At 55.0% G+C, this 20,020-nt stretch overlaps 2 protein-coding genes across 2 annotated transcripts in view; one reads left to right on the top strand and one right to left on the bottom strand.

Moving 5' to 3' along the window:
* The window catches only part of LOC119958621 (potassium/sodium hyperpolarization-activated cyclic nucleotide-gated channel 4-like), a 35,952-nt gene extending 33,676 nt beyond the window's left edge, over positions 1–2,276 (top strand). Inside the window, exon 4 of the mRNA XM_038787102.1 lies at positions 2,190–2,276. Coding sequence (XP_038643030.1) covers positions 2,190–2,276 — 87 coding nt within the window. The remainder of the gene's footprint in view (positions 1–2,189) is intronic.
* A 4,240-nt stretch (positions 2,277–6,516) lies between these two features.
* si:dkey-6i22.5 (polyamine-modulated factor 1) lies at positions 6,517–19,824 on the bottom strand. Its single transcript, XM_038787278.1, has 5 exons — positions 19,634–19,824; positions 13,704–13,812; positions 9,663–9,763; positions 7,334–7,529; positions 6,517–6,927 (listed from the first exon to the last, which is right to left on the bottom strand). The coding sequence occupies exons 1-5, from the start codon at positions 19,669–19,671 to the stop codon at positions 6,883–6,885; spliced, it is 489 nt and encodes a 162-aa protein (XP_038643206.1). The 5' UTR covers positions 19,672–19,824; the 3' UTR covers positions 6,517–6,882.
* Between the last annotated feature and the right edge of the window lie 196 nt (positions 19,825–20,020).

Genomic DNA, 20,020 nt, shown 5'->3' on the forward strand with positions numbered 1-20,020 from the left:
AGTCTGTCAAAAGACGGACACTGATATATGTGAGGGGGAAGGCGTTGGGGGAATAATCTCACAGGGCTGGACAATTGATTAGCCAATTACTGGGTAAAAATTGATTGGGACCAGGGGACGGTGAACTGAATGTTAAACCCTCAAAAGCTCCGCTGATGCATTAAGTGGGAAATAAAACAAGGGCACAATTTCGAGGGGGAGTGGGATAAATAAACACCCCAAAGTGTCTTTTATTCGGAGGACACTGCAAGAACAATGTGGTTCGAGATCACTAACTGTTGATGTTGATAACAAGCTCATTCATCCCCAGTCCCCATCCCAATAAGCAGGTTGTTAATTAGTGAAAGCACGTGGAACGGGTTGCAGGAACGGTTGACGGTGCGATGCCTTGCGTGTGTCGGCAAGTGACTTTGATTAGTTTACAGGCAGGAGCAGGAGTCAGTTTTGGGATCAGGGAAACGCACGGGTATAGACGGACAGTTTATCTGTGCTCGGACCCTTCCCCCAGGGTCTTACTGTAAGAAGGACTTCCTCAAACAATAAATCCTACTTTTTCTTCCTTCTCCATTCCATGAAGAATCAGTACAAGTGGCCTCGACTAACGCTGGAGCCTCGCTCAAGTGGCCCTTCAATGACAACAACAACATGCACCTATAGGGTGCCCACCCCAGTTGGAGCCAACCCAAGATGCTTCACAAGAGGGCTAGCACGCAGAGTTGGACACCAAGCCACACGGGTGACCGAAAGCACGCTCCAACAGGTAAAGTTTTAAGTGGCGTCACAAAGAAGGAGTCGCGGCGACGGTGAGGGAGGGAATTCCAGAGCTGAGGGCTCAGGCAGGTGAAGTACTGCCACCAATGGTGGAATGATGGGAATTAGGGACGAGCAACATTCTTCCAGATGGCGGGTGTTGGCAGGCCATTCGACTGTGGAGGCCGGGACTGTTGGTCCTGTCCCCCCCACCCCCACCACCTTGCCAGACACCAACAGTCGCAGTCACACATACATTCCCACAGGGCAGCACGGTGGCGCAGTGGGTTAGCACTGCAGCCTCACGGCGCCGAGGACCCGGCTTCGATCCCGGCCCTGGGTCACTGTCCGTGTGGAGTTTGCACATTCTCCCCGTGTCTGCGTGGGCCTCACCCCCCACGACCCAAAGATGTGCAGGATAGGTGGATTGGCCACGCTAAATTGCCCCTTAATTGGAAAAGAAAAAGAATTGGGTACTCTAAATTTACTTTAAAAAAAACTTAACATAGGCAGCACAGTGGCACAGTGGTTAGCATTGCTGCCTACGGCACTGAGGACCCGGGTTCGCATCCCGGCCCTGGGTCACTGTCCGTGTGGAGTTTGCACATTCTCCCCGTGTCTGCGTGGGTTTCGCCCCCACAACCCAAAGATGTGCAGGGTAGGTGGATTGGCCACGCTAAATTGCCCCTTCATTGGAAAAAATAATTGGGTACTCTAAATTTATAAAAAAAAACTTAACATTCCCACACACACAGTCGCAAACACACTCTCACGTAGCGGGATATACACCGTCACACATGTACAGACACTCTGACACGTGGTGGCGGATTCCTGCGGGTTCAAGCCCCACTCTGGTGGATGCCATTCCGACTGGCATTCTGCTGAACAGGGATTGGCTGCTGTGTTTACATAGCGCACACAGTGCAGAAGGAGGCCAGTCGGCCCATGGAGTCTGCACCGACCCACTTAAGCCCTCATTTCAACCCTATCCCCGTAACCCAATAACCCCTCCTAACCTTTTTTGGTCACCAAGGGCAATTTATCACGGCCAATCCGCCTAACCTGCGCGTCTTTGGACTGTGGGAGGAAACCCACGCACACACGGGGGGAGAACGGGCAGACTCCGCCCAGACAGTGGCCCAGTGGGGAGTCGAACCCGGGACCCTGCCGCTGCGAAGCCACAGTGCTAACCACTGTGCTACCATGCTGCCTGGTGTTTCCTCCGTTAAAGCAGCGACTATACTTTTTTAAAAAAGTACTTTTTTGCCTGTGAAACACTTTGGGACATGCCGAGGTGGTGAAAGGCGCTACAGGAACGTAACTCCCTTTTCTCCCCCCAATTAGGAAATTAGGTTAGGTTGAGACGGAGCGATAAAGGGAACAATCGAGTGTAAGGAACCCGAGCGCTTTCTTTTCAGCTGCAAAACTTTTCCTTTCAGCAAGAAATCAGCGTGGTCTCCCAATCGGGATTGTTCGTGCCTATTGGCGTGAAAGAAGCTGAAGTCAAGAGAGGAAAACCTTGGTAACGGAGGTTGCAATGCGGGAGGGAGGAGGAGGGGAGGGAGGGCTGTGTCTCCCTTCAGTCAGCAGGAGCGGTACCTCATCCCATTAGCTCAGTAATGGCCCCAGCGGTTATGCAGGGCAAAGATCACAGCTCCTGTAATTTGCCATTCAGGGGCCGAGCCCTCTCGAGGCGAGTTACTTTGTCCCTTTTGTGTTTGGAGACACAGGGAGATGACACTCTTGCGGCGAGATCCCATTTATCCTGGTCACATCTGGCATGGCTGGAACTCGGGGGCAGAGAGTTTGGTATCGAGTGGAGTTGGGAGGGAGGGGGGGGGGACCAATTGTCATCCAACGCCTTTCTAACAAACTCCTCCAACGTTGCACCGATGTGGCCTGCATCAGCCCAGCACCTTGCAGTCTGGCAAAGTGCCCAAGACACTCTCAGCAGATTGATACCGAGGCCCACAAGGCGGGCAGGTACTGTATTTAAAAGCTGCTGTAACCCCAGGTCACGGAGATAAGTTTAGGAGTGCCTCATAGGGGGAGGGAATTCCAGAGCGTAGGCCCAGGCAACAGAATGGCGGCAAGATTAAAATCCAGATGCCAAAGAGGAGGATACAGAGATAGGGAGGGGGTGTAGGGGCTGGAGGAGGTTACAGAGATAGGGAGGGGGTGTAGGGGCTGGAGGAGGTTACAGAGATAGGGAGGAGGGTGTAGGGGCTGGAGGAGGTTACAGAGATAGGGAGGGGGTGTAGGGGCTGGAGGAGGTTACAGAGATAGGGAGGGGGTGTAGGGGCTGGAGGAGGTTACAGAGATGGGGAGGGGGTGTAGGGGCTGGAGGAGGTTACAGAGATAGGGAGGGGATGTAGGGGCTGGAGGAGGTTACAGAGATAGGGAGGGGCTGCAGGAGGTTATAGAGATAGGGAGGGGGTGTAGGGGCAGGAGGAGGTTACAGAGATAGGGAGGGGGTGTAGGGGCTGGAGGTGGTTACAGAGATAGGGAGGGGGTGTCGGGGCTGGAGGAGGTTACAGAGATGGGGAGGGGGTGTAGGGGCTGGAGGAGGTTACAGAGATAGGGAGGGGGTGTAGGGGCTGGAGGTGGTTACAGAGATGGGGAGGGGGTGTAGGGGCTGGAGGAGGTTACAGAGATGGGGAGGGGGTGTAGGGGTGGGAGGAGGTTACAGAGATAGGGAGGGGGTGTAGAGACTGGAGGAGGTTACAGAGATAGGGAGGGGGTGTAGGCGGCTGGAGGAGGTTACAGAGATAGGGAGGGGGTGTAGAGACTGGAGGAGGTTACAGAGATAGGGAGGGGGTGTAGGGGGCTGGAGGTGGTTACAGAAATAGGGAGGGGGTGTAGGGGCTGGAGGAGGTTACAGAGATAGGGAGGGGCTGCAGGAGGTTATAGAGATAGGGAGGGGGTGTAGAGGCAGGAGGAGGTTACAGAGATAGGGAGGGGGTGTAGGGGCTGGAGGTGGTTACAGAGATGGGGAGGGGGTGTAGGGGCTGGAGGAGGTTACAGAGATGGGGAGGGGGTGTAGGGGTGGGAGGAGGTTACAGAGATAGGGAGGGGGTGTAGAGACTGGAGGAGGTTACAGAGATAGGGAGGGGTGTAGGCGGCTGGAGGAGGTTACAGAGATAGGGAGGGGGTGTAGAGACTGGAGGAGGTTACAGAGATAGGGAGGGGGTGTAGGGGGCTGGAGGTGGTTACAGAAATAGGGAGGGGGTGTAGGGGCTGGAGGAGGTTACAGAGATAGGGAGGGGCTGCAGGAGGTTTATAGAGATAGGGAGGGGGTGTAGAGGCAGGAGGAGGTTACAGAGAATAGGGAGGGGTGTAGGGGCTGGAGGTGGTTACAGAGATGGGGAGGGGGTGTAGGGGCTGGAGGAGGTTACAGAGATGGGGAGGGGGTGTAGGGGCGGGAGGAGGTTACAGAGATAGGGAGGGGGGTGTAGAGACTGGAGGAGGTTACAGAGATGGGAGGGGGTGTAGGCGGCTGGAGGAGGTTACAGATAGAGAGGGGTGTAGGAGGTTACAGAGATAGGGAGGGGTTGTAGGGTGGAGGAGGTTACAGAAGATGGGGAGGGGGTGTAGGGGCTGGAGGAGGTTACAGAGATAGGGAGGGGGTGTAGAGACTGGAGGAGGTTACAGAGCTAGGGAGGGGGTGTAGGGGCTGGAGGGTGGTTACAGAAATAGGGAGGGGGTGTAGGGCTGGAGGAGGTTACAGAGATAGGGAGGGGGTGTAGGAGATTATAGAGATAGGGAGGGGGGTGTAGGGGCTGGAGGTTACAGAGATGGGGAGGGGGTGTAGGGGCTGGAGGCGGTTACAAAGATAGGGAGGGGGTGTAGGGGGCTGGAGGAGGTTACAGAGATAGGGAGGGGGTGTAGGGGCTGGAGGAGGTTACATAGATCGGGAGGGGGTGTATAAGCTGGAGGAGGTTACAGAGATGGGGAGGGGGTGTAGGGTCTGGAGGAGGTTAGAGATGGGGAGGGGGTGTAGGGTCTGGAGGTTACAGAGATGGGGAGGGGGTGTAGGGGCTTGAGGAGGTTACAGAGATAGGGAGGGGACTGTAGGAGGTTACAGAGATGGGGAGGGGGTGTAGGGGCTGGAGGAGGTTACAGAGATAGGGAGGGGGTGTCGGGGCTGGAGGAGGTTAGAGATGGGGAGGGGGTGTAGGGGCTGGAGGAGGTTACAGAGATAGGGTGTGTAGGTTTCAGAGATAGGTTACAGCCCCTACACCAGTCCCTATCCCTGTAACCGTCTCCAGCCCCCAAACCTCCTTAGCCCCTACACCCCCTCCCTGTCTGTAACCTCCTCCAGCCGCCCCTACACCCTATCTCTGTAACCTCCTCCAGTCCCTACACCCCCTCCCTATCTCTAACCTCCTCCAATCCCTACACCCCCTCCCTATCTCTGTAACGTCCTCTAATCCCTACACCTCCTCCAGCCCCTACACCCCCTCCCTATCTGTAACCTCCTCCAACCCCTACACCTCCTCCAGCCCCCTACACCCCTCCCAACGTCACTCTACCATCTCACTCCACCAACCAAAATATACCCCCCTGGCTCATCTGTTGCCTGCCCCCGACACAACGGGCCACAGAAAGTGAGCAACAGCTGGTTCCTCACAGGCGAGTCCTCGATCTGAAAGGCAAAGGCATGCGGATTCAGGAGGCTTTTTCAGGAGAGAATTGGATATAGCTGAAACGTGTTTGCAGGTGTTTGGGGGACGAGCAGGGCGAGCGGGTCAGCTCCAGTTAACAACTGGCTCAGACACAATGGAGAAATGGCCTCCTCCTGCCCTCGGTGAGGCTCTGCTGCTTCTCACTGTCTGAATATGAAGAGGTCCCTCCTTGCCTTTGCCGATTATGTCCTCCATTGAGCTCGGTCCGTAGCAGCCACAGGTCGAGGGGGGATTGAAGGCTCTCTAGCTCACACACACACAGTTGTCATTGGTTGAGGCGCTGCCTGCGTACGATTCGCCAACCAGAAACTGCCCGGCTCTGCCAGTGGGCAGTGTGTTTATTCACCCTGCCTCAGATCAGGGGTTGATAGAGCTGTCGGCAATTGCCACCCCCGTGGGCTAGGAGGGAAGAACATGTTGGGAAGAGCAGCCATTCGCAGCGGCTGCACTGGGCACAGAAGCACCGAGACACTCTTTAGCGCTCAGAGCCCAGCAGAAGAAAAGGAGGAGGAATGAAGAGACAGAACACAGATGGTTTTGTATTTCACACCAATTTCCAATTTAATTCCAATATTCTCACAGATTTCTATGGTTTCCACCCCCCACCACGAAAGTAAACACACGCGTGCAGTGCAGAGGCCTATCTTGTGATGTTTTGAAGCTCTCGATCCCACAGTGAGCGTCAAACAGGAACGGGCAGCTGCTGGAGGTTGTGACGGCCCAGAAGTCGCCCGGCTGTCGGTTTCTGAGGGTCCACACGTTCCCCTGGCTGGGGTGGGGTTGAGGTGAACCGGTCAACTTGGTGATCAGTGTTACAGAGAGCGAGAACCTCCCCAACTTCCAGGACAGGTACAGCACGGGGTTAGATACAGAGTAAAGCTCCCTCTACACTGTCCCCATCAAACACTCCAAGGACAGGTACAGCACGGGGTTAGATACAGAGTAAAGCTCCCTCTACACTGTCCCCATCAAACACTCCCAGGACAGGTACAGCACGGGGTTAGATACAGAGTAAAGCTCCCTCTACACTGTCCCCATCAAACACTCCCAGGACAGGTACAGCACGGGGTTAGATACAGAGTAAAGCTCCCTCTACACTGTCCCCATCAAACACTCCCAGGACAGGTACAGCACGGGGTTAGATACAGAGTAAAGCTCCCTCTACACTGTCCCCATCAAACACTCCCAGGACAGTTACAGCACAGGGTTATATACAAACAGAGGCGCTGTTACATACGCTATTCACTCACCCTTCCCTCCCGGACACACTTCACTCCCCATTACAGCTATTTAGTGAAATTGTAATGAGACATGGGACTCAGGTCAGTTCACCTGCACCTGTTACAACTGCAGGGCAGGAATGGGAGTGAAGGTGCAGGGAGGCAGGATTGAGAAGAACATTGCTGCTTCAACGCTAGCACTCTGAATGCGGGCTGTCTTCGTTCACTCACTGCTCGTCCAATTGGAACTGACGACAGAGGTCAGTGCATTTCTGGTAAACAAACACACACAGCAGCATTAGTAACGGGAGATGGAGAGGCAGCTTCCTCCTCAACATCGAGATGGGGCAATCCCAACCGTCCTTTATTAGCCCACACAATTCATTTACCCCGACCAGGCAAGACCACAACCCTCATGCCCCTATCCCACTTCCACCCGGACCCCAATACCACCCCTCCGCCCACCATCCGAATCCTCTTTCCCAGTCTTCAGACACCGGAGGGGCCCCGAGCTGCTGATAATTAGGCGAGGGTGAAGGTTTTATTTCTCCCTGTGTCTGCGCGGCTCTCACCTCCACAACCCAAATATGTGCAGGTAGGTGGATTGGCCACGCTATGTTGCCCCTTAATAAAACAGAAAGGAATGATTGCCGTTTTGTGTCTCTGAAGTTGACCTACCTGCCATTGCTTTGCGTGCTCATCCCGCAGTCCTGCTAAGGCCTTGACCCTGTCTCTGCCCTGAGTCACAGACTGTGCCAGAGCCGCATTTTCATCTTTCGCCCTTTCAAGCTTCAGACGCACGTATTCGCGGTGCTTGAGCAGGTACGGCACCAGGTGTCTCTTTATGTCCACTTCCGGGGAGCCTGTGGGACGCCTGCAAAATTCAGTTAACAGTGGCTTTGCTTAGAAGCAATAGGAGCCTGCAGAAACCATCCACACATAGACAAAAAGCCCCAGTACTTCCAAAACACAAGGACATAGAATTATCTATTTTGCATCATCATATCTTTCTCACCTTATAGCCTCCTACCTTTAACCCCAGGATCCCTGGACAGTGATCAGGACACTGGACAGAGATCAGGAGCAGGAACCCTGGCTGATTTCCCCTCTCTCTCTCTCTCTCTAACCCAGGGATCACTGGACAGTGATCAGGAGCAGGAACCCTGGCTGATTCCCCCTCTCTCTCTCTAACCCAGGGATCACTGGACAGTGATCAGGAACAGGAACCCTGGCTGATTCCCCCTCTCTCTCTCTAACCCAGGGATCACTGGACAGTGATCAGGAGCAGGACCCCTGGCTGATTTCCTCTCTCTCTCTAACCCAGGGATCACTGGACAGTGATCAGGAGCAGGCACCCTGGCTGATTTCCCCTCTCTCTCTCTAACCCAGGGATCACTGGACAGTGATCAGGAACAGGAACCCTGGCTGATTCCCCCTCTCTCTCTCTAACCCAGGGATCACTGGACAGTGATCAGGAGCAGGAACCCTGGCTGATTTCCCCTCTCTCTCTCTAACCCAGGCATCACTGGACAGTGATCAGGAACCCTGGCTGATTTCCCCTCTCTCTCTCTAACCCAGAGATCACTGAACAGTGATCAGAAGCAGGAACCCTTGCTGATTTCCCCTCTCTCTCTCTAACCCAGGGATCACTGGACAGTGATCAGGAGCAGGAACCCTGGCTGATTTCCCCTCTCTCTCTCTAACCCAGGGATCACTGGACAGTGATCCGGAGCAGGAACCCTGGCTGATTTCCCCTCTCTCTCTCTCTAACCCAGGGATCACTGGACAGTGATCAGGAGCAGGAACCCTGGCTGATTTCCCCTCTCTCTCTCTAACCCAGGGATCACTGGACAGTGATCAGGAGCAGGAACCCTGGCTGATTTCCCCTCTCTCTCTCTAACCCAGGGATCACTAGACAGTGATCAGGAGCAGGAACCCTGGCTGATTTCCCCTCTCTCTCTCTCTCTCTAACCCAGGGATCACTGGACAGTGATCAGGAGCAGGAACCCTGGCTGATTTCCCCTCTCTCTCTCTAACCCAGGCATCACTGGACAGTGATCAGGAGCAGGAACCCTGGCTGATTTCCCCTCTCTCTCTCTAACCCAGGGATCACTGAACAGTGATCAGGAGCAGGAACCCTGGCTGATTTCCCCTCTCTCTCTCTAACCCAGGGATCACTGGACAGTGATCAGGAGCAGGAACCCTGGCTGATTTCCCCTCTCTCTCTCTAACCCAGGCATCACTGGACAGTGATCAGGAGCAGGAACCCTGGCTGATTTCCCCTCTCTCTCTCTAACCCAGAGATCACTGAACAGTGATCAGAAGCAGGAACCCTGGCTGATTTCCCCTCTCTCTCTCTAACCCAGGGATCACTGGACAGTGATCAGGAGCAGGAACCCTGGCTGATTTCCCCTCTCTCTCTCTAACCCAGGGATCACTGGACAGTGTTCCGGAGCAGGAACCCTGGCTGATTTCCCCTCTCTCTCTCTCTAACCCAGGGATCACTGGACAGTGATCAGGAGCAGGAACCCTGGCTGATTTCCCCTCTCTCTCTCTAACCCAGGGATCACTGGACAGTGATCAGGAGCAGGAACCCTGGCTGATTTCCCCTCTCTCTAACCCAGGGATCACTGGACAGTGATCAGGAGCAGGAATGCTTGCTGATTTCCCCTCTCTCTCTCTAACCCAGGGATCACTGGGCAGTGATCAGGAGCAGGAACCCTGGCTGATTTCCCCTCTCTCTCTAACACAGGGATCAGTGATCAGGAGCAGGAACCCTGGGTGATTTCCCCTCTCTCTCTAACCCAGGGATCACAGAACAGTGATCAGAAGCAGGAACCCTGGCTGATTTCCCCTCTCTCTAACCCAGGGATCACTGGACAGTGATCAGGAGCAGGAACCCTGGCTGATTTCCCCTCTCTATCTAACCCAGGAGGCAGTGAAACCTCAGGAAGAAGCCTCCAGCAAGTTGTCACTTCATTCAGAATGATTTCAGGCTCCTCCTTACCACGCAGGCTCCGAACGTGCTTCAGATTCTTGCTCCAGCTTATCCAGTTTAGGGAGTGCTCGTTCAAACTGCCCATGTTCGGAAATCTGACTGACCTCTGCCTGTGGTGGGGAGGGAGGAGAGGGTTCAGCGTGAAAGTCCAAGCGCTATGTTTACTGTTTACCCCAATGTTCAGAAACCTCAACCTCAGAGATTGAAAATGCTGCAGAACAGACTTGTTAAAAATGGTGAAAACACCCTGAAATTTTCATCAAACAAGATTAAACACCGAGACACATGAGGAAATATTAGGGACACGGCCAAAAAGGTCCACTTCAAGCAGCATCTTAAAGAAGGAGAGGGGAGGAGAGGTTTAGGGAGGGAACTCCAGAGCTGAGGGACCCCGAGCAGTTGGTGACACGGCCGGCAATGGCGGAGAGATGAAAATTGGGAATGTGCATGAGAATCGAATTGAAGACAGTTAAGTAGAGAGCCTGGTTCGACTGGGGTTATTTTCCTCAAGAGCGGAGAAGGCTAAGGGTTTGATTGGTGGTGGGGGGGGGGGGGAATTCCTCCTCATCTCTGTTTTAAAGGATTGTCACTTTAGTCTAAGATGGTGTCCTCTGCTTCTAGTTTTTCCTACATCCTCTCCACGTCCACTCTATCCAGGCCTCGCAGTATCCTGCAAGTTTCACTAAAAGCCCCGCTCATCCTTCTAAACTACCAACGAGTACAGACCCAGAGTCCTCAACCACACCTCATACGACAAGCTCTTCATTCCAGGGATCATTCTTGTGAACCTCCTCTGGACCCTTTCCAAGGCCAGCACATTCTTCCTTAGATATGGGGCCACAAAACTGCCCACAATACTCCAAATTGGGTCTGACCAGCGCCTTATGTAGCCTCAGAAGTACATCCCTGGACTTGTATTCTAGCCCTCTCGACATGAATGCTCACATTGCATTTGCCTTCTCAACTGCCGACTGAACCTGCACGTTAACCTTAAGAGAATCGTGAACAAGGACTCTCAAGTCCCTTTGTGCTTCTGCTTTCCGAAGCATTTCCCCACTTAGAAAATAGTCCATGCCTAGATTCCTCCTTCCAAAGTGCATAACCTCACACATTTCTACATTGTATTCCATCTGCCACTTCATTGCCCACTCTCCTAGCTTGTCCCAAGTCCTTCTGCAGCCCGCCTTGCTTCCTCAATACTACCTTTCCCTCTACAGATCTTTGTATCATCTGCAAAATTAGCAACAGTGCCTTCAGTACCTTCTTCCAGATCATTAATGTATATTGTAAAAAGTTGTGGTCCCAGTACAGACCCCTGAGGCGCACCACTAGTCACCAGCTGCCATTCTGAAAAAGACCCCTTTATCCCCACTCTATGACGTCTGCCAGTCAGCCAATCCTCTATCCATGCCAGGATCTTACCCTGAACACCATGAGCTCTTAACTTATTTAACAGTCTCCTATGCTGCACCTTGTCAAAGGCCTTCTGGAAATCTAAATAAATCACGTCAACTGGTTCTCCTTTGTCTAACTTGCTTGTTACCTCTTGCCTGGGGCCATTCAGCCCTTCAAGCCTGCTCTGCCATTCATGATGATCATCCAACACAATAGCCTAATTCTGCTCCCCCCCCAGATCCTTTGATCCCCTTCGCCCCAGTGCTACATCTAACGGCTTGTTCAAACCATACAATGTTTTGGCTTCAACTACTTCCTGTGCTAACAAATTCCACAGGCTCACCACTCTCTGGGTGAAGAAATCTCTTCTCATCTCTGTCCTACATGGTCTACCCCGTAGCCTCAGACTGTGACCCCTGGTTCTGGACATCCCCACCATCGGGAACATCCTTCCTGCATCTACCCAGTGCAGTCCTGTTAGAATTTATTTGTTTTTTCAAAATGTGGTTTAGTTAGACTTTCAGAAGGATTTACTGTGTAAAGTTAAAGTGCATGGGCCGATTAGTGGCAAATGGAACTCAATCTAGATAAGTGTGAGGTGTTGCTCTTGGGCAGAACAAGGCAAGGGAATAGATGATAAACGGCAGGTCCCTGGGAAGCACCGAGGATCAAAGGGACCTTGGTGTGCAGGTACACCCGTCCCTTAAGGTAGCAAGGCAGGTGAATTAAGTGCTTAAGAAGTCCTATGGTGGTGCAGCACGGTGACACACTGGTTAGCACTCCAGCCCCGCGGTGCTGAAGTCCCAGGTTCGATCCCGGCTCTGGGTCACTGTCCGTGTGCAGTTTGCAAATTCTCCCCATGTCTGTGTGGGTCTCACCCCCACAACTCAAACATGTGCAGTGTACGTGGATTGGCCACGCTAAATTGCCCCTTAATTGGAAAAAAATTATTGGGTACTGTAAATTTATAATAAAAATTAAAAAATAATTGGAAAAAAATGAATTTTGGAAGGAGAAATGGAGGCACAGACGACTTTCTAAATGGGAAGATGCTTTGGAAATCAGAAGCACAAAGGGACTTGGGAGTCCTTGTTCACGATTCCCTTAAGGATAACGTGCAGGTTCAGTCGGCAGTTAGGAAGGCAAATGCAATGTTAACATCTTCAGCCAGAGGCTGGTGAATCTGTGGAACTCTTTGCCGCAGAAGGCTGTGGAGGCCAAATCACTGAGTGTCTTTAAGACAGAGATAGATAGGTTTTTGATTAATAAGGGGGTCAGGGGTTACGGGTACAAGGCAGGGGAATGGGGATGAGAAAATATCAGCCATAATTGAATGGCCGAACAGACTCGATGGGCCGAGTGGCCTAATTCTGCTCCTATGTCTTATGGTCTTATTTACAGTGCAGGAGGCCATTCAGTTCATCAAGTTTGCACCAGGCCTTGGAAAGAGCACCGCACTTAAGCCCACCCCTCCACCCTATCCCCATAACCCAGTAGCCCAACCCAAGCCTTTTTGAACACTAAATTTAGGGTTAGCATGGCCAATCCACCTAACCTACACATCTTTGGACTGTGGGAGGAAACCGGAGCACGCGGAGGAAACCAACGCAGACACGGGGAGAACGTGCAGACTCCGCACAGACAGTGACCCAAGCCGGGAATCGATCCCGGGACCCTGGAGCTGTGAAGCAACTGTGCTAACCACTGTGCTCCGGTGCTGCCCCACAGCTAGAGTATTGTGTGCAGTTCTGGAATCCACATTATAGGAGGGATGTGATAGCACTGGAAAGGGTGCAGAGGAGATTTACCAGGATGTTGCCTGGGCTGGAGAGTTTTAGTTATGAAGAGAGATTGGAAAGACTGGGGTTGTTTTCCTTGGAGCAGAGGAGACTGAGGGGGGACATGATTGAGATGTGTAAAATTATGATAGAGTAGACAGGAAGAAACGTTTCTCCTTAGTGGAGGGTTCAATGACCAGGGGGCAGAGATTTAAGGTAAAGGGCAGGAGATTTATCATAGAATTAACAGTGCAGAAGGAGGCTACCCAGCCCATGAGTCTGCACCGGTCCCTGGAAAAGAGAACCCCACACCGCCACCCCATAAACCAGCAACCCCACCTAACCCCTTTTGAACACGAAGGGCAATGTAGCATGGCCAATCCACCTAACCTGCACATCTTTGGACTGTTGGAGGAAACCGAAGCACCCGGAAGAAACACACGCAGACACGGGGAGAACGTGCAGACTCTGCATAGATAGAGACCCATAGCCAGAATCAAACCTGGGACCCTGGAGCTGTGAAGCAACTGTGCTAACCACTGTGCTACCGTCCTGCCCCGAAGAGGCAGTTTAGAGGGGATTTGATTAAAATCCTTTTCACCCACAGGGTGGTGGGAGTCTGGAACTCGCTGCCTGAAGGGTGGTGGAGGCAGAAATCCTCATAACATTTAAGAAGTATTCAGATGTGCACATGTGATGACAAGGGTAAAAATGGGATAGGAATAGTGAGGGGCGTGTTTTTGACCGGTGTAGACGCGAGGTGCCGAAGGGCCTTTTCTGTGCAGTAAGACCTCTATTTATTAATCAATGAACCCCGACCCGTGCAATCTGACAGCAGCCAGGAATTTTTGACAAGACAGGCCTCCTCGTTGCTCACCTGAATAGATCTCTGGAGCTCGGTGATGAGCTGTTGGTACAGTCCGCGCATGAACCGCTCCCCCATAATCTTATAGACGGGTTTATAGCACTCGGAAAACCTCTCAAAGCTGCAGGAGGGAGGAAACACAGAATACGTCCAGAATTAGCAAAACACACCCCGGCAGGCCACCGTCTGCAGGAAACTCAAACACGCCCGTTTCATTTCAGATGCAGAGACTTGAGTGAACTGGAGTCGCCCGTTACTGTCATCAGGTTGTCTACAGTCAACTAACCACCTGTTCTGGGACATTGAGGCACCCAAATAGCTCAAGAAGGTACCGCCTGCCATGAATGTAAGAAATTGTTATATATATTTTGTTGTAGTAATATTATTGAAAACCATGGGTTCAAATACAGACAGGCAGTAAGTCTGCGAAAGCTGTGATTAAGGAGTCGTAAAGGTGTGGAAATCATTGATTTCAATCGTTTATTGCTTTACAGAGAGATGGCTAACGGAACTTTGTTAATGTCTTTGGAGGTTCCTTGGGCCGCAGATAATTAATCAGCGATCGTATTTAGTCCTAGCTACGCAGATCAGGGGGCATTGTAGTGCGATCCAGTTGATATAAATAATGGAAGGAGCCAGGTCTTACTGTAATTCTGACAGAGGACAGGAGTGTAACAAGATGGAAGGGGTTTCGGGATGTTCCTGAAAGGGTCGGTCTCGAAAGATTGCCCTCTGCCAAATAGAAATTAGGGTCTGGTCCAGGATCCGAACATTTTACACTCAGACATTCATGTTTCAATAGTCAGCAACACCGCCATGAGCTCTCGCTGAGGGAGCGCCACAAAGTCAGAGGGTCAGTACTGAGGGAGCGCCGCATTGTCAGAGGGTCAGTACTGAGGGAGCGCTGCACTGTCAGAGGGTCAGTACTGAGGGAGCGCCGCACTGTCAGAGGGTCAGTACTGAGGGAGCTCCGCACTGTCAGAGGGTCAGTACTGAGGGAGTGCCGCACTGTCAGAGGGTCAGTACTGAGGGAGTGCCGCACTGTGGGAGGGTCAGTACTGAGGGAGTGCCGCACTGTGGGAGGGTCAGTACTGAGGGAGTGCCGCACTGTCAGAGGGTCAGTACTGAGGGAGTGCTGCACTGTCAGAGGGTCAGTACTGAGGGAGCGCCGCACTGTCAGAGGGTCAGTACTGAGGGAGTGCCGCACTGTCAGAGGGTCAGTACTGAGGGAGTGCCGCACTGTGGGAGGGTCAGTACTGAGGGAGTGCCGCACTGTCAGAGGGTCAGTAGAGGGAGTGCCGCACTGTGGGAGGGTCAGTACTGAGGGAGTGCCGCACTGTCAGAGGGTCAGTACTGAGGGAGCGCCGCACTGTCAGAGGGTCAGTACTGAGGGAGTGCCGCACTGTGGGAGGGTCAGTACTGAGGGAGTGCCGCACTGTCAGAGGGTCAGTACTGAGGGAGTGCCGCACTGTGGGAGGGTCAGTACTGAGAGAGTGCTGCACTGTCAGAGGGTCAGTACTGAGGGAGTGCCGCACTGTCAGAGGGTCAGTACTGAGGGAGTGCCGCACTGTCAGAGGGTCAGTACTGAGGGAGTGCCGCACTGTCAGAGGGTCAGTATTGAGGGAGTGCCGCACTGTCAGAGGGTCGGTACTGAGGGAGCGCCGCACTGTCAGAGGGTCAGTACTGAGGGAGTGCTATCAGCGGGGGGAGGGTCAGTACTGAGGGAGTGCCGCACTGTGGGAGGGTCAGTACTGAGGGAGTGCCGCACTGTCAGAGGGTCAGTACTGAGGGAGTGCCGCACTGTCAGAGGGTCAGTACTGAGGGAGTGCTGCACTGTCAGAGGGTCAGTACTGAGGGAGTGCCGCACTCTCAGAGGGTCAGTACTGAGGGAGCCGCGCTGTCAGAGGGTCAGTACTGAGGGAGTGCCGCACTGTCAGAGGGTCAGTACTGAGGGAGTGCCGCACTGTGGGAGGGTCAGTACTGAGGGAGTGCCGCACTGTCAGAGGGTCAGTACTGAGGGAGTGCTGCACTGTCAGAGGGTCAGTACTGAGGGAGTGCCGCACTGTCAGACGGTCAGTACTGAGGGAGTGCCGCACTGTCAGACGGTCAGTACTGAGGGACGGCCGCACTGTGGGAGGGTCAGTACTGAGGGAGCGCTGCACTGTCAGAGGGTCAGTACTGAGGGAGTGCCGCACTGTCAGACGGTCAGTACTGAGGGAGTGCCGCACTGTCTCAGGGTCAGTACTGAGGGAGTGCTGCACTGTCAGAGGGTCAGTACTGAGGGAGTGCCGCACTGTGGGAGGGTCAGTACTGAGGGAGTGCCGCACTGTCAGAGGGTCAGTACTGAGGGAGCGCCGCACTGTCAGAGGGTCAGTGCTGAGGGAGTGCCGTACTATCAGAGGGTCAGTACTGAGGGAGTGCCGCACTGTCAGAGGGTCAGTGCTGAGGGAGTGCTGCACTGTCAGAGGGTCGGTACTGAGGGAGCGCCGCACTGTCAGAGGGTCAGTACTGAGGGAATGCCGCACTGTCAGAGGGTCAGTACTGAGGGAGCGCCGCACTGTCAGAGGGTCAGTACTGAGGGAGTGCCGCACTGTCAGAGGGTCAGTACTGAGGGAGTGCCGCACTGTCAGAGGGTCAGTACTGAGGGAGTGCCGCACTGTCAGAGGGTCAGTACTGAGGGAGTGCCGCACTGTCAGAGGGTCAGTACTGAGGGAGTGCTGCACTGTCAGAGGGTCAGTACTGAGGGAGTGCCGCACTGTCAGAGGGTCAGTACTGAGGGAGTGCCGCACTGTCAGAGGGTCAGTACTGAGGGAGTGTCGCACTGTCAGAGGGTCAGTACTGAGGGAGTGCCGCACTGTCAGAGGGTCAGTACTGAGGGAGTGCCGCACTATCAGAGGGTCAGTACTGAGGGAGAGCCGCACTGTCAGAGGGTCAGTACTGAGGGAGTGCTGCACTGTCAGAGGGTCAGTACTGAGGGAGTGCCGCACTGTCAGAGGGTCAGTACTGAGGGAGCGCCGCACTGTCAGAGGGTCAGTACTGAGGGAGCGCCGCACTGTCAGAGGGTCAGTACTGAGGGAATGCCGCACTGTCAGAGGGTCAGTACTGAGGGAGTGCCGCACTGTGGGAGGGTCAGTACTGAGGGGGTGCCGCACTGTCAGAGGGTCAGTACTGAGGGAGTGCCGCACTGTCAGAGGGTCAGTACTGAGGGAGCGCCGCACTGTCAGAGGGTCAGTACTGAGGGAGTGCCGCACTGTCAGAGGGTCAGTACTGAGGGAGCGCCGCACTGTCAGAGGGTCAGTACTGAGGGAGTGCCGCACTGTCAGAGGGTCAGTACTGAGGGAGCGCCGCACTGTCAGAGGGTCAGTACTGAGGGAGTGCCGCACTGTCAGAGGGTCAGTACTGAGGGAGTGCCGCACTGTCAGAGGGTCAGTACTGAGGGAGCGCCGCACTGTCAGAGGGTCAGTACTGAGGGAGTGCCGCACTGTCAGAGGGTCAGTACTGAGGGAGTGCCGCACTGTCAGAGGGTCAGTACTGAGGGAGCGCCGCACTGTCAGAGGGTCAGTACTGAGGGAGTGCCGCACTGTGGGAGGGTCAGTACTGAGGGAGCACCGCACTGTCAGAGGGTCAGTACTGAGGGAGTGCCGCACTGTCAGAGGGTCAGTACTGAGGGAGTGCTACACTGTCAGAGGGTCAGTACTGAGGGAGTGCCGCACTGTGGGAGGGTCAGTACTGAGGGAGTGCCGCACTGTCAGAGGGTCAGTACTGAGGGAGTGCTGCACTGTCAGAGGGTCAGTACTGAGGCGCCGCACTGTCAGAGGGTCAGTACTGAGGGAGCGCTGCACTGTCAGAGGGTCAGTACTGAGGGAGTGCCGCACTGTCAGAGGGTCAGTACTGAGGGAGCGCTGCACTGTCAGAGGGTCAGTACTGAGGGAGCGCCGCACTGTCGGAGGGTCAGTACTGAGGGAGTGCCGCACTGTCAGAGGGTCAGTACTGAGGGAGTGCCGCACTGCCAGAGGGTCAGTACTGAGGGAGCGCCGCACTGTCAGAGGGTCAGTACTGAGGGAGTGCCGCACTGTCAGAGGGTCAGTACTGAGGGAGTGCCGCACTGTCAGAGGGTCAGTACTGAGGGAGTGCTGCACTGTCAGAGGGTCAGTACTGAGGGAGCGCCGCACTGTCAGAGGGTCAGTACTGAGGGAGCGCCGCACTGTCAGAGGGTCAGTACTGAGGGAGCCGCACTGTCAGAGGGTCAGTACTGAGGGAGTGCCGCACTGTGGGAGGGTCAGTACTGAGGGAGCACCGCACTGTGGGAGGGTCAGTACTGAGGGAGCGCCGCACTGTCAGAGGGTCAGTACTGAGGGAGCACCGCACTGTGGGAGGGTCAGTACTGAGGGAGCGCCGCACTGTCAGAGGGTCAGTACTGAGGGAGTGCCGCACTATCAGAGGGTCAGTACTGAGGGAGTGCCGCACTGTCAGAGGGTCAGTACTGAGGGAGCGCTGCACTGTCAGAGGGTCAGTACTGAAGGAGTGCCGCACTGTGGGAGGGTCAGTACTGAGGGAGTGCCGCACTGTCAGAGGGTCAGTACTGAGGGAGCGCCGCACTGTCAGAGGGTCAGTACTGAGGGAGTGCTGCACTGTCAGAGGGTCAGTACTGAGGGAGCGCCGCACTGTCAGAGGGTCAGTACTGAGGGAGTGCCGCACTGTCAGAGGGTCAGTACTGAGGGAGTGCCGCACTGTCAGAGGGTCAGTACTGAGGGAGTGCCGCACTGTCAGAGGGTCAGTACTGAGGGAGTGCCGCACTGTCAGAGGGTCAGTACTGAGGGAGTGCTGCACTGTCAGAGGGTCAGTACTGAGGGAGTGCTGCACTGTCAGAGGGTCAGTACTGAGGGAGTGCTGCACTGTCAGAGGGTCAGTACTGAGGGAGTGCCGCACTGTCAGAGGGTCAGTACTGAGGGAGTGCCGCACTGTCAGAGGGTCAGTACTGAGGGAGTGCCGCACTGTCAGAGGGTCAGTACTGAGGGAGCGCCGCACTGTCAGAGGGTCAGTACTGAGGGAGTGCCGCACTGTCAGAGGGTCAGTACTGAGGGAGCGCCGCACTGTCAGAGAGTCAGTACTGAGGGAGTGCCGCACTGTCAGAGGGTCAGTACTGAGGGAGCGCCGCACTGTCAGAGGGTCAGTACTGAGGGAGTGCCGCACTGTCAGAGGGTCAGTACTGAGGGAGTGCCGCACTGTCAGAGGGTCAGTACTGAGGGAGTGCCGCACTGTGGGAGGGTCAGTACTGAGGGAGTGCCGCACTGTCAGAGGGTCAGTACTGAGGGAGTGCCGCACTGTCAGAGGGTCAGTACTGAGGGAGTGCCGCACTGTCAGAGGGTCAGTACTGAGGGAGTGCCGCACTGTGGGAGGGTCAGTACTGAGGGAGTGCCGCACTGTCAGAGGGTCAGTACTGAGGGAGTGCTGCACTGTCAGAGGGTCAGTACTGAGGGAGTGCCGCACTGTCAGAGGGTCAGTACTGAGGGAGTTCCGCACTGTCAGAGGGTCAGTACTGAGGGAGTGCCGCACTGTCAGAGGGTCAGTACTGAGGGAGTGCCGCACTGTCAGAGGGTCAGTACTGAGGGAGCACCGCACTGTCAGAGGGTCAGTACTGAGGGAGCGCCGCACTGTCAGAGGGTCAGTACTGAGGGAGCGCCGCACTGTCAGAGGGTCAGTACTGAGGGAGCGCCGCACTGTCAGAGGGTCAGTACTGAGGGAGTGCCGCACTGTCAGAGGGTCAGTACTGAGGGAGTGCCGCACTGTCAGAGGGTCAGTACTGAGGGAGCGCCGCACTGTCAGAGGGTCAGTACTGAGGGAGCGCCGCACTGTCAGAGGGTCAGTACTGAGGGAGGGCTGCACTGTCGGAGGGTCAGTACTGAGGGAGGGTGAGTGAGGGGCCGCGCTGCCGCCGGTACCTGGCCGTCTCCAGCAGCCTCTCCCGGGTGGTCTCCATGGCTGCGGTGAAGAGTTGGAGCCGCTGGGACTGTGCGCGCTGCGGGGCCCCGGGTTGGGGAGAGGTGCCGGAGGCCCCGGGCCGGGGAGGGGTGTCGGTGCCGGAGGCCCCGGGCCGGGGAGAGGGGCCGGTGTCGGAGGCCTCGGGCTCCCCGCGCGCCTCCGGCAGTTGATCCATTCTTCCCGCCAAAACCGCCGCGCGCAGCTGGCCGCCCATTGGCGGAGGTGACCGTCAATCAGCGGCAGGTCTGACCCAATCCGGAAGGGGGCATGAACGCTATATGGTTGCACGTTTCTCCCATTGGCTGCTTCTCTCAAAGTCACTCCTCGGACCCGCCCAGCTAACGGAT

The sequence above is a fragment of the Scyliorhinus canicula genome, chromosome 30 (genome assembly GCF_902713615.1).
Source record: "Scyliorhinus canicula chromosome 30, sScyCan1.1, whole genome shotgun sequence".
NCBI classification, from domain to species: Eukaryota; Metazoa; Chordata; class Chondrichthyes; order Carcharhiniformes; family Scyliorhinidae; genus Scyliorhinus; species Scyliorhinus canicula.

Coding starts and splice junctions, on each gene's coding strand:
- si:dkey-6i22.5 (XM_038787278.1), bottom strand. CDS start 19,671: ATGGAGACCACCCGGGAGAGGCTGCTGGAGACGGCCAG. Junction 13,813..19,633: donor AGGCTGCTGGAGACGGCCAG/GTACCGGCGGCA, acceptor TCCCTCCTGCAG/CTTTGAGAGGTTTTCCGAGT. Junction 7,530..9,662: donor GCACGTTCGGAGCCTGCGTG/GTAAGGAGGAGC, acceptor TGAATTTTGCAG/GCGTCCCACAGGCTCCCCGG.